The sequence below is a fragment of the Pinus tabuliformis genome, chromosome 6 (assembly GCF_031772625.1).
Source record: "Pinus tabuliformis cultivar Carrire ecotype Pingquan chromosome 6, CPIR1, whole genome shotgun sequence".
Taxonomy (NCBI): Eukaryota; Viridiplantae; Streptophyta; class Pinopsida; order Pinales; family Pinaceae; genus Pinus; species Pinus tabuliformis.
The window spans coordinates 858,883,234-858,898,627 of record NC_142292.1 but is presented as its reverse complement, the minus strand read 5'-3'; the positions used below and the strand labels follow the sequence as shown (position 1 = coordinate 858,898,627).

Here is a 15,394-nt window from a genome sequence, read left to right as displayed (position 1 = left end):
GAATGCCAATGCTATGTTTCCAGAGCAAGTGTACCAAGTCCAAAGTCAATCATGAATTGCACTAATCTTCAAGTGTAGGGTATTAAATTTCTGGAAGTATTTGTTTGGTTACATGCCCATGTTGATCTTGTGAATGCTGGACAATTTACTATAACATATGTGACCTTGATGATTGAACAATCCAATAGTAATTTGCAGATGAAGTTCAAATTTGGTAAGATAGTAAATAATTCTAGTAGCAAAATGGTATTTAGGAGATTTTTGCTTGATTCTTGTAGTGTTTATGAAGATTTGGTTACAGATATCTGAACAGAGGATTCTTGAAGGTAAGCCTTCAAGGAAAGAGCAGTGGACTAAATACTCCAAGGTGAGGGTTCTGAGATTATAAGTTATTAAAATCCTATAGTTTACCCTTGTTTTGATAAGGTTATGATAGTTATGGGTTTAATGAATCTCTAAACATATTCATTAATAAAATGATGAGCCTATGAATGTATTTGAATGAGGAATTACAGTTTGTGTTTTAAATTATAACTTTGTGAGAGAAAGATTTGAGGATCCAAACATAAATGATTTTCAATTCATAATTATAAAAACTGATTTCCTCTAGCTAACAATTGAGAAAAAATTTGGTACTGGTATATTATTGATAGCATCAAAACCTATCATCATTTTTTTGCATCACATATCAATTTGGTAAATTATATCAAACTAAATAATAATTATAAACTATTTATTATATTAATATATTTTCTAATCAATATATTGCAATTTCTTTTGTCAATTTTATTTTTATTTATACTAGAAGTGGTCAATTTTACTTAATTCTACTTTTTGTCTTATATTGTAATTAAATAAGTAGGGTAAACTATATAAACAATTTATTATATTAATATATTTTCTAATTAATATATTCCAATTTTTTTTCTTGAATTATTTTAAAGGTTACCAATTTTACTTAATTCTATTTTTTATAAATATGCTAAAGTAGTTTTTTAACATTATAAGAATTACTTTAGCATTATAAGAATGTCAAACTTATATTTAAGTATAAATTAATTCATTACAATTTTAATTCAAAGTGTAGAGTTTGTTGCCATATATCTGTGTGAAATTATTTCACACTTCTTCCCAGGTTTAAAATTGAATATTTAATTTGGAGAAGTAGCTAAAATGAAATTAGATGATAATAAATTTGTTAGGAAAAAATACGTATTATATTAAAATGTATGGTATTGTATTTTTTTCCATATTTAATTTAATTTTAGATGAAATGTGTCAATTAGATTTGGATGAATTGACAAGGTTATTTTACGGGTAGTTTTAGTGCAAAAATTATATAATATCAAGATAGATTTATTTTAATTTGAGATTTATAAAACATCTTAAGAAATAAATATATCAAGATGTAAAACTTATTTTTTAGTACAAGATTTCAAAAAAAGTTTGCAATTTAAGAAATTTAATCTCTTTCATTTAGTGAGTTAAAGATTAAACCTATTTTTTAATGGAAAACTTGAGAAAAAAAATTCACCTTGAAAAAATTAATTTCCTGCTCTTGATAAATTAAAGATTAAGATGAATATATATTAATTCTTTATAATATTATTTATATTATACATAAATTTCACATCTAATATATAGAAATATTTTTATTTTTAATTCAATTAAATTCCTCCTAATACATATAACTATATACATATGACGGGACCTGGAGTATGCCTTAAAACTGCTTATGTTTGGCTAAGAGCTCGTCTTCCTCAGACGTAAGGGAATAGGTTAATGACCCAAGACCGAGAGGGATCTGGTAGGAGTGAAACCATGACGGACCACCAATAGGTTATTCCAGGTGGTGTGGTTTTCCTTGAATAACAATGATGAGTCAGCCTGCATTCGCAGTTAGCAGCGAAAGATTGTTGTCCTCACTACTGGTTTGACTATTGAGTTATGATAAGTTTTCTCGCCTGTAAAAAAAACTATATACATATGATAAGATGATCTATTTATATTTTTTTATTTTTATGATGAATAAGGTTGAACTAGTAATCTATTGCTACAAGTAATTTAACAATGCACATATTTGATGCAACCTCTCTTGCTGCTCTCAGAAATCCACCACTCGATGCAGTCCTTCTGGCTGCTTTAAAAAATCTCTAATATCGCTTGGCTATGCCAAGTGGTGTCTCTGCTCAAATCGCATGAATCGATATTCAAGATTCACATCAAATGCAAAAAATAGCGCTTATAGACAAACAAATCAAGAGACAAACGAGAGAGGAAAGGGATAGCGAAGAAAAAACGACAAATATCATCATCAAAAGTTTGAAAGACTTTGGGGAAAAAGAAAGAACAAATATTCTAGCAAGGGATTTTCTCAAGGAGGAGTTGCATTGGACATGCGGGATTCAACAGGCAAACAGGATAGGAAAGATTATGGGAGTAGGAAGGGATAGACACGTGAGAGTTACTTTGAGATGCATGGAGGACAAGGTGAGAATCTTAAAGAATAGAGGGTTGCTTAAAGGCACTCATATCTACTTGGATGAAGACTTAACACTTGTCCAACAAGAAGAAAGGAGGAAAGAATGGGAGAAAGTAAAGTCAGCAAGAGAGGCAAGAAAGTGGGCATGGTTGAAAAATGGGAAAGCCCAAGTCATTGATAGAGTAACACACAAGAAATAGGGATTTGGGGCCCCACTGGAGTACCTAAACATGGTAAGCTGGAATTGCAGAGGTTATCCATGGAGAAGGGGATCGGGGTTGGGGCCCATAGCTAAGGGCAAAGACATTATTTCTCTTATGGAAACACACAAACACAATGGATGTAGAATTCCAGACTTCAAAGGATACACTAAAATCTCTCTCTGGAATGAAAAAACAAATTCAGGTAAAGGACATGGAGGAATAATAGTCCTAATAAAAGAAACATGGACCAGGATTATAAAATTGGAGAAAGAAGACCCAAACAAACAATTTATATGGCTGAAAATAACAAAGAAGGACACAACAATATGGCTGGCGGCTTGTTCTTTTGCTCCAAAAAGCTCAAAATTCTACATAAAAAGGAACCTAGATATTGAAGACCCATATGCAGCGTTGAAAAAACATATTTCAAACTTTAGTAATAAGGAACAAATATTCATAATTGATGATTTTAATGCTAGAACAACAAGCAATCAATCTATTCAGTGGTGCAGCTAAATGGGAGAGGATAACAATCCGCTATGGCTTAGAGAGAATGAAGAACACTATTGGAGGAGGACATCGCAAGATGGGAAAGGGAAGATTTCGCACTTTGGAGCAGAACTATTAGGCTTGTGTAGCCTAAATGACATGGTTAAATGTAATGGCATGAAAATTTGGCTGAAGTCCAATAGTATTACTTGTAAAACATACATCGGGCAAAGCACAGTAGACTATGTTATATGCTCTCAAAGGTCTATTTCCAATTTGTTGAAATTTAATATTGAATGTTGCCTTATAGAACTAGACTTTGACCATTTGCCTCTCCTTATTGAGCTTGGTATAAATACAGAAGATCGAAAAGGGGAACATCCCATTTGCACAAGAAAGTGTCCGATCATGGGACAATTATCTTAAATCAAGAAAATCAGGAGCTATTTAGAGTTGCTCTTAAAGAACACCTCCAGCTGGCCAAAAACAATAACAAGGGCTGCAAGGATAACATAAGAGATAAAAGATATGTTGGTAGTAGTATGTTGATCCACTTAATACACAAAGCTTTAAAGGTGCGTAAGAGATCTAGGCCTATGAAGAGGATTGCAAATACCTTCCTAGCTAGCCCTTGGTATGATAAAGAATGCAAGGATGTGAAAAGGTTTCTCAAAGAAAAGTCAAGCAAAGAAAACAAGATTATATATAAACAAAAATCAAAGAAAAAATGTTATTTCTCAAAGAAAAGTAAAGCAAAGAAAACAAGATTATATATAAACAAAAATCAAAGAAAAAAAGTTATGTGATTTCAAGAAGGGAGGAATTAATTTCTTTGGGAAAACATAATCCCAATGGTTTTTGGAGGGAACTACAACAAAAGAAAAAGCAAATAAAAAACAATATCGTGGGGCTCAGTGGTTAGACTATGCAAAACTGTTGTATGAGAGGACAACTAAGAAAAGTAAGCCTCCCATAATTGTCTCCTCAACAAAGCTATTTTCGGTCACAGATATTGAACAAAGTATAAAGAAACTGGCGAATGGCAAGGCGCAAGACATTGACAGTTTACAAGCAGAATTTTTAAAATGGGGAATGAAGCTCCTAGCCTCGCACATCAATGAGATATTTAACAGAGTTAATCAAGATAGATTTCCGGTTGAGTGGACAACAAGTGTTGTTATACCTCTTCACAGAATCGGAGATACCAGTAACCCTTCTAACTACCACACTATTATGATCAACCCTTTTCCTGGAAAAATTGTTGGGAGCATGATAGAGCGCAGAATCGGCGAATGGGTAGAAGAAGAGGGAAAAAGAGCAAAGGAACAGAGCGACTTTAGGCCTAAACATTCTACCATTGATCATTGCATCACTCTAAGACACTTCATTGAAAAAGTCTGGGACAACCAAGGTGGGGAAGCATTTTGTTGCTTTGTTGACTTCAAAAAAGCCTTCAATGTTGTCCCTAAAGACAAACTATGGCACAAAATGGAAGAGCTAAATGTCCCAAAGGAATATAGGGCAGTTGTTCATAAGCTTTATGAGAGGGTTAGAGCCAGAATCAGAACAAAGAAAGGCATGTCTGAATGTTTTGACAGTGACATAGGAGTCAAACCGGGATGCCCTCTTTCTCCCACATTATTTGGTTTATACATTGATAAGATTGAAGAGTAGATATACAATACCAAAGAGAAGACATACAGCTAGCAAGATATGTGGTGAAACTACTTTTATATGTAGATGACCTTATTCTTATTGCTAAATCGACACCAAACCTGAGAGAACACTTGAGAGCTTTGGAACTCTTTTGTCAAGAGGTGGGAATGCAAGTAAATACCAGCAAAAACTAAAGTCATGATTTTTTCTTTGAAAAAAAAGAAGCAACAAGGTACTTTTCTCTTTGAGGGCAATCCCTTGGAGGTTGTAGATGAGTACAAGTATTTAGGAAATGACTTTCACTATTGGCTTAGCTGGGAGACGTGTAAATCAAAGAGAATCCAAGGAGGTTGGAAAGCTTCATACCTCCTTTAGAACAGGGGTAGACAAGCAGAACTATGGGTTTGGAAGACTAAGAAAACCCTATTTGGTATATTAATGGTGCCAGTTATCCTCTATGGTTGGGAAATATGGGGGAGCAACATGTCAAGCCACAAATGACGACAAATAGAAAGAATTCAAAAGCATCTAATCACAAAGTAGCCTCAAAGTTAAATCAACGGTCCCATATGATATCCTTTTAGTTGAGGCTGATATGTTTCCAATTGAGGTGTCATTGATCATTCATCTGCTGAGTTATCTGAAGAAGGTCGAAAATATGGATAAGCACCGGTGGCCCAAATTAGTTGTTGAAGAAGAACTAAACCGCTAGAAAAATACATGGATGAAACAAAACAAAAAGTGGTTAGGCAAATGGGACATAAATCTGCATGATTGCCCTCACACTAAGGAGGAAATAAAAATGTGGGTGTTAGAAAAATTTAAGACTGCCATGTGGACAAAGCAGGTAGGCAAAAAGAAAGCATATTATGTTAAAGAATTTAATCCAACATGGAAACATGATGATAAAGAGTATTTGAGTTCCTCAATCAAAGGAACAACTAAAATTTTAATTGCTCCACTGAGGACTAGCTCCCATCACCTAAGATGTGAAACTGGTGGATGGGCGGTCCCTAAAGAAGATTGGGAAAAACGAACTTGCATTTTTTGCAACAAAGAGGTGGTAAAAACAGAATGACATTTTAGCAAAGAGCGTGCAATGTATAAAGTTATTCGTCGTCAGTTTGATAGCAATCTAAAGGTGAACAGTCTTAGTGAGCTCTTGAGGAGACAAGGCTTCACAAAACAACAAATTTGTTACTCAAGATCCATGAAACTGGTGGATGGGCGGTCCCTAAAGAAGATTGGGAAAAACGAACTTGCATTTTTTGCAACAAAGGGGTGGTAGAAACAGAATGACATTTTATCAAAGAGCGTGTAGCGTATGAAGTTATTCATCGTCAGTTTGATAGCAATCTAAAGATGAAGAGTCTTAGTGAGCTTTTGAGGAGACAAGGCTTCACAAAACAATAAATTTCTTATTCAAGATCCATAACAATAGAACCAGCCTAGAAAAAAATTTGAATATGGATTAAGCGATAGTGAATGGTCCCTTACGCCGCGAGGTCTCATGGACATCATTAAAAACCATTTCATTTCATTTCAATCCCCACACTTAACCTTTGGTTTGCAGACATAGCCCCGTGGTGATTGTGCTTTACGCGACCACCCAAATGACCGTGGTGATTGTGCTTTACGCGACCACCCAAATGACCCTGTTTAAAGATCTAGGGCTTCCACTCAAAATAAGCCCTCTCATCAATGGTCCTAATTTGATCGACAAATCAACGGTCCCAATAAATTGCAAGGGGCCTCCGCTTGTGACGTTAGCGGAAAGGGGGTCTCCAGTAGTGGTTCCCCCTCGAGGTTCCGATCTGCGATTAAAACAATTCGCGCCAAGTTTTCCTTGTAGTGCCCAATGTCTCTCGGGCCTTTCGGTCCTGTGTTCAAATCACTTAGCTTTTGACCTTGCGCTGCGAACTCTGTGATCACTATCTTGTCCCACAGATAGGCATTATTGCGCCTTCGTTGCCAGAATTTCTCTAACTAAGACTAGGCGAGCATCTAGCTCACCCCGATTTCGAACAATTGTTCTCTCGCCAATGTCGTGAACTCAGTCTTTACTCTGGGATTTCAAAACTATATATATCTAACTACATAACTACGAGCAGAATATCTTCTCTTATTTGGACACATGTCCTGAGTCTTAAAACTGTGTAACAACTAGTTTGACACTGGTTAATTTTACGAAGTCCCATTTGGCCGTAACACGAGCCTACCAAAACAAACTAATAACCCAATATTTTTTTTTTTGGGTATAGACAAATTTCCTAATTTTATAAGGAATTTCTTCCCCCTTTGAAGAATTTCATGATCCCCTGATCTAAAATTATTGACTAGAGGTTGATGCTCTTGTATCAGTATTCACCATTAACCTCTATAAGCCTTTTTTTTACTTCTACTCTGTTATTTGTACTATTTTTAAATCCACTGCCTCACAACATCTCAGTTCACGCTTTGTTACAACATGCTTCAATATATGTCATACAAATGGAGCAGATATTAATTTTTTATTATTATTTAATTTTAATTTTAATTCTTTATTGACCAGGGTTGCAACAACATTCCTATAATGTACTACAGAGCGCCTCCACCGAAATAATGATTGAATAAAGCTTTATAAAATTAGGATAACCATAAATTTACACGCTTTGTTTATGAAACTAGTGTATAATCAGTGTGGTTTTGCAAAGTTACTAATGGACTCATTTCAGGCGACTTTGGCGAAACAACATATCTTGGATCATGTTGCTGTGTATATAGGTATTAGGAACAACATATCTTGGAACATATTGCTATGTATATAGGAACAATCAGGCTATAAGCTAGCATCCCCATAACAATTCAAACCCCAAATAATGGCATCTGTTACAACAGCATAGTAATAAAGCATAGAAGTTTCCGATGAGACACATTCATCTAACTGCAACTAAAGCATACGATTGCCCGTATACTCTTCAGCCAAGGAATTATTAAGCAGCCCTATCCAAGGAAAAATAACATAAAATATATCTGATGAGCATCTTAGGGGATTTCTATCTTTTCTGGAAGTTGAAGTTTTTGATGGCCAGAGCAAAGAACAAAGCAAAGACGACGGGGATACACACCATCACCAGCGCTACAATTCCCATAAAGTCGTGTCTCATTCCGAAATAAGTTTTTATGAATGTGGCCACCTTCACTTTCCCATCTGCTGTCTCCATCTCGGTTTCTACATCACCCAACTGTGAAGCAATCAGACCATAGAGTGTCCAAGAAACAGGGGTTGCCCAGTAGTACCATCTCCACCATACAGGCATTTTCTGTTTTTTAAAACACAACCAAAACATTTTATATATTAGGATTACTCAGTGAGGGGAATGCCAACTGTGTAGTCTACATTGTAATTCAAATAATTGCTGGACGAAAAAATTAATGAACAGGTCAAGAGTTGAAAATATGGCCTTACAGGTCGAGGAATAATGAAACCACAGAAGAGATTCCACGCAGAATAAAAAGCTGATGAAACGATTGCAGCAATATGGTAACTTGGAGTCAAGGCTACTGTCATCATTCCATAATAAGTATAGTATAGAAAGGTGAAATACATCAAGAAGAGGAACCAGAAGAACTTGGCAGCTGTCCACTCGAAAGAAATCATAGAATAAACCAAGATGGCATAGATTACAGTCTGCATAAGAACATAAGGCACCTCAATTGCCACCTGCATTGATTACAAGGATGGTCATTCGATAAATTTGATCTGCATAACAAATTTATAATCTGACTAGTTGTTGACATTTAGCTTACCTGTCCAAGGGCATAAGGGACTGCTGAATACATTCCAGCAGCTTTTTCTCTGTAAAAGACAGTTCGTTCAACCTCGACAACTGGCTGGACACTAGATGAATTGCTAACACCAAGAAAAAGTACAGAACAGTACATTGATCCCATAATATTCATGACATCTTGTTGTTTGCCTCTGTAAAAGGACACTGAAGAAAACTTAGACAACATCGAGCAGTTCATGCAAAAGACGTTTAAAGAACACAGACTTCACCCTACTCTGTAAACTCTTACAGAGACTAGAAAATATGTTTTCATGAGAACAAATAGACTATAAGTCCACTTGGAAGACATGTCAGACCGATTTCTCAATATGTTTAATGACTCTGTTGACTTCAAACATGTAAATATACAATAAACTAATCACTAATAGAGGAAACAAAATGTCAAACTGCGGCAACTGCCAGTTTTGCAAACAAGCCTATCATGCCTGTCAAGAGAGAGTCCAACCTCTTCGTTCCAAGGTCCCAAAATATGGTCCCAAACAGTAGCGCAACCACTGTAGTGAAGAAAAAACGCACAACATTATAGTGTGGATTCCTCCAATATGACCAATGTTGCTTCCAAAGGCAGGCCATGCACTGAACTTTGAAGGACTGTGCATACTGTGTTGGAAAATTCAGATCCTGCCAGCCGGGAGCCGGGGTGCTTAGCTCTTTAATAAGAGCTTGATTACATCTGAAAGCAGAACAACATAACAGTCAAATAAGGTTTAAACAAATTTGCAATCTCTTCTTTGGAGCAATTATATTATTGAAGTAGGGTAACAAAATTAGAGATGCACATTGAAAAATCTCCTTCTCAAATAAGTTACTACAGTTATGTTAGACATACTCATAGAGTGCTGAATTTCTGTAGATTTCAGCAAAATCTACGCCAAGTCTTTCCTCAGCAGCTATGGAAGTCACTTCCAGGGCCCATGTCGCTGGATTGTATCCTTCTGTAATCTGTGGTACTCCTGGAACAGCCTAATCAGACAAACAAGAATCAGACAAGAACATTATTTTCTACCATGGATTGGTAATGGCAAGCACAATCGACGATTAAATAGCTTATAAAACATGGAACAAGAAATCACTCCTACCTCAAAATACTCAATGAGTTTATGAGAATGACGACCCAAAGGACCTGCATAGATGATTTGGCCACCCCTTTTCAGGAGTAAGAGCTGCAGTTCAGCAAACCAACAAAACTGAAAATTTAGCAATTGTTGGTCCTGTGGAGCCGTGTCTTATTCTAGTCCTTTGCACCCCTTTCCTTTTGTTAAGCCAAGCAAAGAAACATTAAAAAGTCCTTTTGTTTCACATCGTGTGGATTGATCAATGAAAATTTTTGAATTCACCTCGTCAAAAGCCTCGAAGATATCAATGCTCGGTTGGTGGATGGTACAAACAACTGTTCGACCTGTATTGACTGTGTTGCGAACAGTACGCATAACTATCGCTGCAGCACGGGCGTCTAGTCCTGAAGTTGGCTCATCCATGAAGATTATAGAAGGATTGGCAACTAGTTCTACCGCTATGGTAAGCCTTTTCCTTTGCTCTGTAGAAAGACCTGTCACACCAGGGAGTCCTACAAGAGCATTTACCAAAGGAGTGAGCTCCACAAGCTCCATGACTTCTGCCACAAACATCTGCAGTTATTGTAACAACAAAAATCTGTGAGTAAAACTTAAAAGCTGCTTGCATAGTCTCATTAACAAGGAAATATCTTCACACTGAAGCACTACATGGAAAGAGGAAATCTAGACCAACCATTCTAGTTTTCTCGTCAACTTCCGAAGGAAGACGGAGCCATGCAGAATACACGAGCGATTCAAAGACAGTGACATTGGGAGAGTGGATATCATTTTGTTCACAATATCCAGAGATGCGAGCAAATGTTTCTTGCTTCTTGGGGAATCCAGATATGCTTATATTCCCTTCAACATAGCCCCCTGTTTTTCTTCCAGCCAAGACATCCATTAGGGTAGTTTTTCCAGCACCGCTAACTCCCATCAAGGCCGTAAGTACCCCTGGTCTGAAGGATCCACTTACATTGGAAAGGAGTTGTAGCCTGTCTTGATTCAAGCCTTCTCTTTTCATCTCCTGTTACAAAACTAAACATTAGTTCTAGATATTCCATTGAAAGAACCTGGGTATGTCAAACGACTTGCAGATTACAAATTCAATTGAATGATTTGTAGATACACATACCGGTGGCATGTCCACATAATAGTTTATGTTCTCAAAAGCCATCGACAATGGCTGGAAAGGAAGGATCATTCCTTTCTTGCGTTGTGCGGAGACTTGAGTGACACTGACTTCTCCATCATGTGTAGAATTGTCTTCAGAGGTTAGACTATCTCTCCTCTCTGACAAGTAAACATCACTGACAAAGTTATTAAATCTATGAATGAATAGTGCAGATTTTTTCATTTATTTTCAAAAAGCTTTGGATGTGACAAGCTTACAGAATTTTATGGTTGCAAATTTTGTAGTGCAATTGTTTCATCCTTTCTTTCGAGCAAAAGCAAAAACAGTGCTTTCGAGTCTCAATCAAGAACAACACAGAAGCTCTCTATAACAGCTTGTCTTACAATTGTCTGAGACAAGCTGTTACAGAGAAGTTTTAGATTTAGTCCATTCAAGTTTCTCATTTAATTGTCTATCGGAGATTTTAATCAGTTACAATTCGCACCGTCTCCATTTACATTGTACTTGTATCTGTGAGCATTAGATTGAATATTCACAATACCAGAGTATTTCTAGATTGCTCGACTTACCACTGGACTTTCTTTGTGATGTCAGTTGAACAGAACGATGTTTGCTTGATTGGTTGCTCTCTCCAGTTCTGTTTGCTTGCTTCTCTTCAATAACCTCTTCAGATATAACAGCTTGTGATTGCCCTAAAGCTGTAATTGGAAGAAGTTTTATTAGATCTCACTCTTAGGATAATTTGCGATGAGAGAAACAGTAGCGCAAACCAAACCTTATAATGGAATGCCCGACTTACGGTTGAGGCACGCTAAAGCAACAGTGTACAGAATGTTGAAAAGCACACAGAACCCAGTCAATGCTCCAATACCAATCCAATAAAATTTAGCTTCAGCAAATAATCCACGAGATTCTAGGACAGCACGTCCAACTGTTTCACTGGAGCTGTTACTGATAGGCTGCACAAAGATGAAATATTTAGAGGAAAGGCAATATTCAATATTTCTTTCCTGGCATTAGGATTATAGGACACTCTATCGGGACATGATAACACTTACTTTGTCCCATCTGGGAGCCAGAAATTCATTCACCGCTATGGCGTTTTGGCCATAGGACATCGGTGAGCACCAATATGCCCAAATCCACCAGCTAGGTATGTTCTCTGTTCCAGAAACATGAATAAAATGAAGCATTTCTTGTAACCCAAGTTTTTCTAGTCGAAAAGCTCAAGATTGCTATAAAGCATATTTCTATGGAGTAAATAATTATCTTTGCATATACTATACTGTCAAATACCTCTTGATACCACAAATCCTCCAAGAACAAACACAATGAGCAAAGCGAATGATCCAAATGTCTGTGAGACAATCATGTTTCGACCCAATGAGGCTATGAATTTAAAAAGTGCCAACGACATCTGATGCATCACAAAGAGGAGGAAGAATTGCCTAAAGAACCTGCAACAATCAAGGCAATCTCCTGGATTACTCATTGAATATTTTAGTGTTCTGACAACTGAAAGAATCTTGACGTGCCTGCTTTAATTTTCTTTTTCACAGCGCAAATTTGGCAAAGGAAGATGTTACATTTTGTTTCCATTCTTCTATCTATTCATACATTAATAAAACAGAGACCAAGTATATATATAGGTACCATTTCACATAAAAGGGATTTGAAGTGCTGTTTTAATGTCAGGCTCCTTGGGAAAAAATTCAATCTCTATAATTAAACCAGTTCATCTGGTTCTATCCCATCTCTCCTGCAGTCCTGTAACTTTCTCGAATTGGGGGATCGATGAAGAGATAATAGACTGTAAACTAGATTTTCTAATTTCGATTTATTAGGCAGGTTGCCAACATTGGACAACAACTTTAAATAATGCAAATGTTGAGCATCGTACAAAATGAGGCTACAAAGAAAAAAATGGCTAGCAATTTTGGAGATTGACTTTTTGGCAGTTCTCTGCCGGGTATCTATTACATAATAAACGAGTTGAAGATGGCCTATACATAACAGCATAATAGTTTTTTCATAGTCCTATATATGTACAAAACTGAAACGTCTGTGCGTGTTACTGATTCACAAATATATCAGTCAGAGTTCTCATTCTTCCAAGCATATCTACGGAATGAATTCGTTTACTAGTTGATTTGATTAATTAATCAGTGAGATTTCTTATACTTCTATTCATGTTTACTGATATAAGGATATAGAAATTCATTTAGGTACAGAGGCTATAAGAATTACCTCTCAGCCTCTGGTGCAAAACCCATAACATAGTATGTAACACAAACCCAAATCCCTGCTTCTAGCAAAGAGAGTGGAATCCTCACTATCCATGTTGGTAAAGCATAAGCCCAACATGGATAGAATAGAAGGTCTCTTTGCTTGTAGAAAACTGGAAGACGGCTAACTGTCATTGATAATTCTGGAAAACCATTGAACATTACATGGACTAGTCCAAAGAAAAGAGCTCCCATGTACAGGTTTCCATCATTAATAGTTCGGTGATGCATTTTTGTGCGTAAAAACATGGTCATTGTGACTGCCCCTACAACCATAATCTGCATATCTGTTTGTCAGGATTCATACTTCTTTTCTCCTATAACGAATTAAAAAATGGCACGGCTTCTCCTAGTTTGGGTTCCAACTCACCTGTGCTGTTTTGAATATATACACAAAAGAATTTCTCTTCATAAGCAGCCATTCTCTGGAAAAGCAGGCTTTGAATATGTTCATTTTACTGACACCATACTTAGAAGATGTAAGAGCAGCGGGGTGGTTCTGTTTTCTATCATATGGACGGGATAACTCTTCTGAAAGGTCCTTGCCAACATGAAATGAATGAAAGGCCTCTGCAAATTCCTTGACGGGTATGTAACGGTATGGTCGGCTTTCAACCGCCCAATACTGCTGTTGATCCTTTCTCGAGGTCACCTGTATAATTCAAGAAGCTCCACCGCAATTGTAATTAAGAAGTGAAATCTAGCAAGCTTTATTTGCAGCATAGATTAAAACAATCCATTTAATGACTAATGTTGTACAAGGATAGAAAATAACTATGTTAAGCCGGATCTCAGAAAGGTTATCAAGCTCTGCAGACATCCTATCTGTGAAAATGCTGTAAATCTTTCAGCTTTGAGATCTAGATGGTAGTTCGTAACAACCACTTACAAACCACCAGACAAAACATAATTGTATAAGAAATAATGCTTACTTCCTGTAAGAAATCAGCAACCCCTTTCTTTCTGGGCACTTGAAGCCCATGGACTCGAAGAAATCAAGCACAGATTCTCGAGGTCCTTGATACACCACCTCTCCTTCAGACAGTAAGATGATATCATCAAATAGCTCATATGTTTCCGGGGCGGGCTGCAGAAGAGAGATCAACACTGTCGCATTAAAGAGATGGATAGTTTGGCGGAGACATTTGATAATTTGGAAAGTCGTAGCACTGTCCAATCCTGTTGAAATTTCATCCATGAAAAGAGCTCTTGCACGACCGACCAGCATTTCCCCTGCACAGTTCTTATTAAATAATCAGACAATTGATTTGGCACTACCATATTATGCTAATGCAAATTTTCAGTGCTGCCAAGGAATTATCCTTGCTTAGCCCACCTGTGGTAACTCTCTTCTTCTGGCCTCCAGAGATTCCACGGCGCATCTGATTTCCAACAATTGTGTCTGCACAAATATCCAAGCCCAGAATCTGAAAGAAATCAAAGACACAACAACCTATGTGAATAATCTGCAAGCCTTAAAAACCTGATGCATTTTTGTCCAATAAGTTTTTGAAGGATAACCTTTAACACATAGTCCGTGATAAGGCTAGTCCGTTGTCCCTCAATTGAAGTTTCCTGTAGGCAATAAGAAAAAATAAGTTCTGCAAGAAGTTTCATGGGCTTGCTTCAGCAGGCAAAATAACTTTAGCTTGAACGGGTAAAACGGCCCACCAGGGGGAAGACTATGTCTTTGAGGATTTAAATCTTGGTAATAAACACCCAGCGTTACCATCAAACCAAAACCCCATTGATAACGCAACAGTAATCAAGATTTAAGTGAGGCACTGAATAGCTTCACTCCTCTTTAGCAGAAATGCCTACCTTCATGAAGACATCAACATCCGAATCCGGTTTGATGCCGGCCTCCTTTTCACGTCTTGAAAGTTCTTGCAGCAGCTCTGGAAAGCAGTGCATAAGCATGGTTTCGATGTTCAATGGTAAAATGCTGTAACTTCTAGAAAAAAAAAGTAAACAAACACTCACCGTATCTTGCCCCGACACCTTGACAACGCCCGGAGAAATCCAATGTTTCCCTTACTGTCATTTCACCAAGATGCAAGTCATGCTGGCTAATATAAGCAGACGTTCTTTGAGGCACAAATTCATTTATTGAGTGCCCATTGTAAGTTACAGTTCCTGTGACCTGTTAACGGAAAAAGAAAGCTATTTTTCTGTAAGAAATAAAATTAGTTACAGGAAACTTGTTTAATTTTGATGTACTAAAATACAGACAACAGATAAATTGGGCACATTTGAGAG

General features: G+C 36.9%; 2 protein-coding genes across 2 annotated transcripts in view; both read right to left on the bottom strand.

The window, feature by feature from the left end:
• Nucleotides 1-7,646: 7,646 nt before the first annotated feature.
• On the bottom strand, nt 7,647-13,670 carry LOC149261601 (pleiotropic drug resistance protein 1-like). The gene is made up of 15 exons (XM_089422420.1): nt 13,506-13,670; nt 13,098-13,414; nt 12,147-12,307; nt 11,909-12,012; nt 11,650-11,809; nt 11,420-11,548; nt 10,851-11,008; nt 10,410-10,742; nt 9,998-10,288; nt 9,740-9,823; nt 9,490-9,623; nt 9,106-9,333; nt 8,620-8,791; nt 8,279-8,533; nt 7,647-8,132 (listed from the first exon to the last, which is right to left on the bottom strand). The coding sequence occupies exons 1-15, from the start codon at nt 13,587-13,589 to the stop codon at nt 7,866-7,868; spliced, it is 2,877 nt and encodes a 958-aa protein (XP_089278546.1). The 5' UTR covers nt 13,590-13,670; the 3' UTR covers nt 7,647-7,865.
• LOC149261600 (pleiotropic drug resistance protein TUR2-like) overlaps nt 13,651-15,394 on the bottom strand; it is a 3,634-nt gene continuing 1,890 nt past the window's right edge. Inside the window, exons 2-7 of the mRNA XM_089369873.1 lie at nt 15,119-15,278; nt 14,957-15,033; nt 14,657-14,710; nt 14,472-14,562; nt 14,068-14,368; nt 13,651-13,787 (exon numbers count right to left, since the gene is read on the bottom strand). Of these exons, the coding sequence (XP_089225999.1) occupies nt 13,784-13,787; nt 14,068-14,368; nt 14,472-14,562; nt 14,657-14,710; nt 14,957-15,033; nt 15,119-15,278 (687 nt within the window). The 3' untranslated portion in view covers nt 13,651-13,783. The remainder of the gene's footprint in view (nt 13,788-14,067; nt 14,369-14,471; nt 14,563-14,656; nt 14,711-14,956; nt 15,034-15,118; nt 15,279-15,394) is intronic.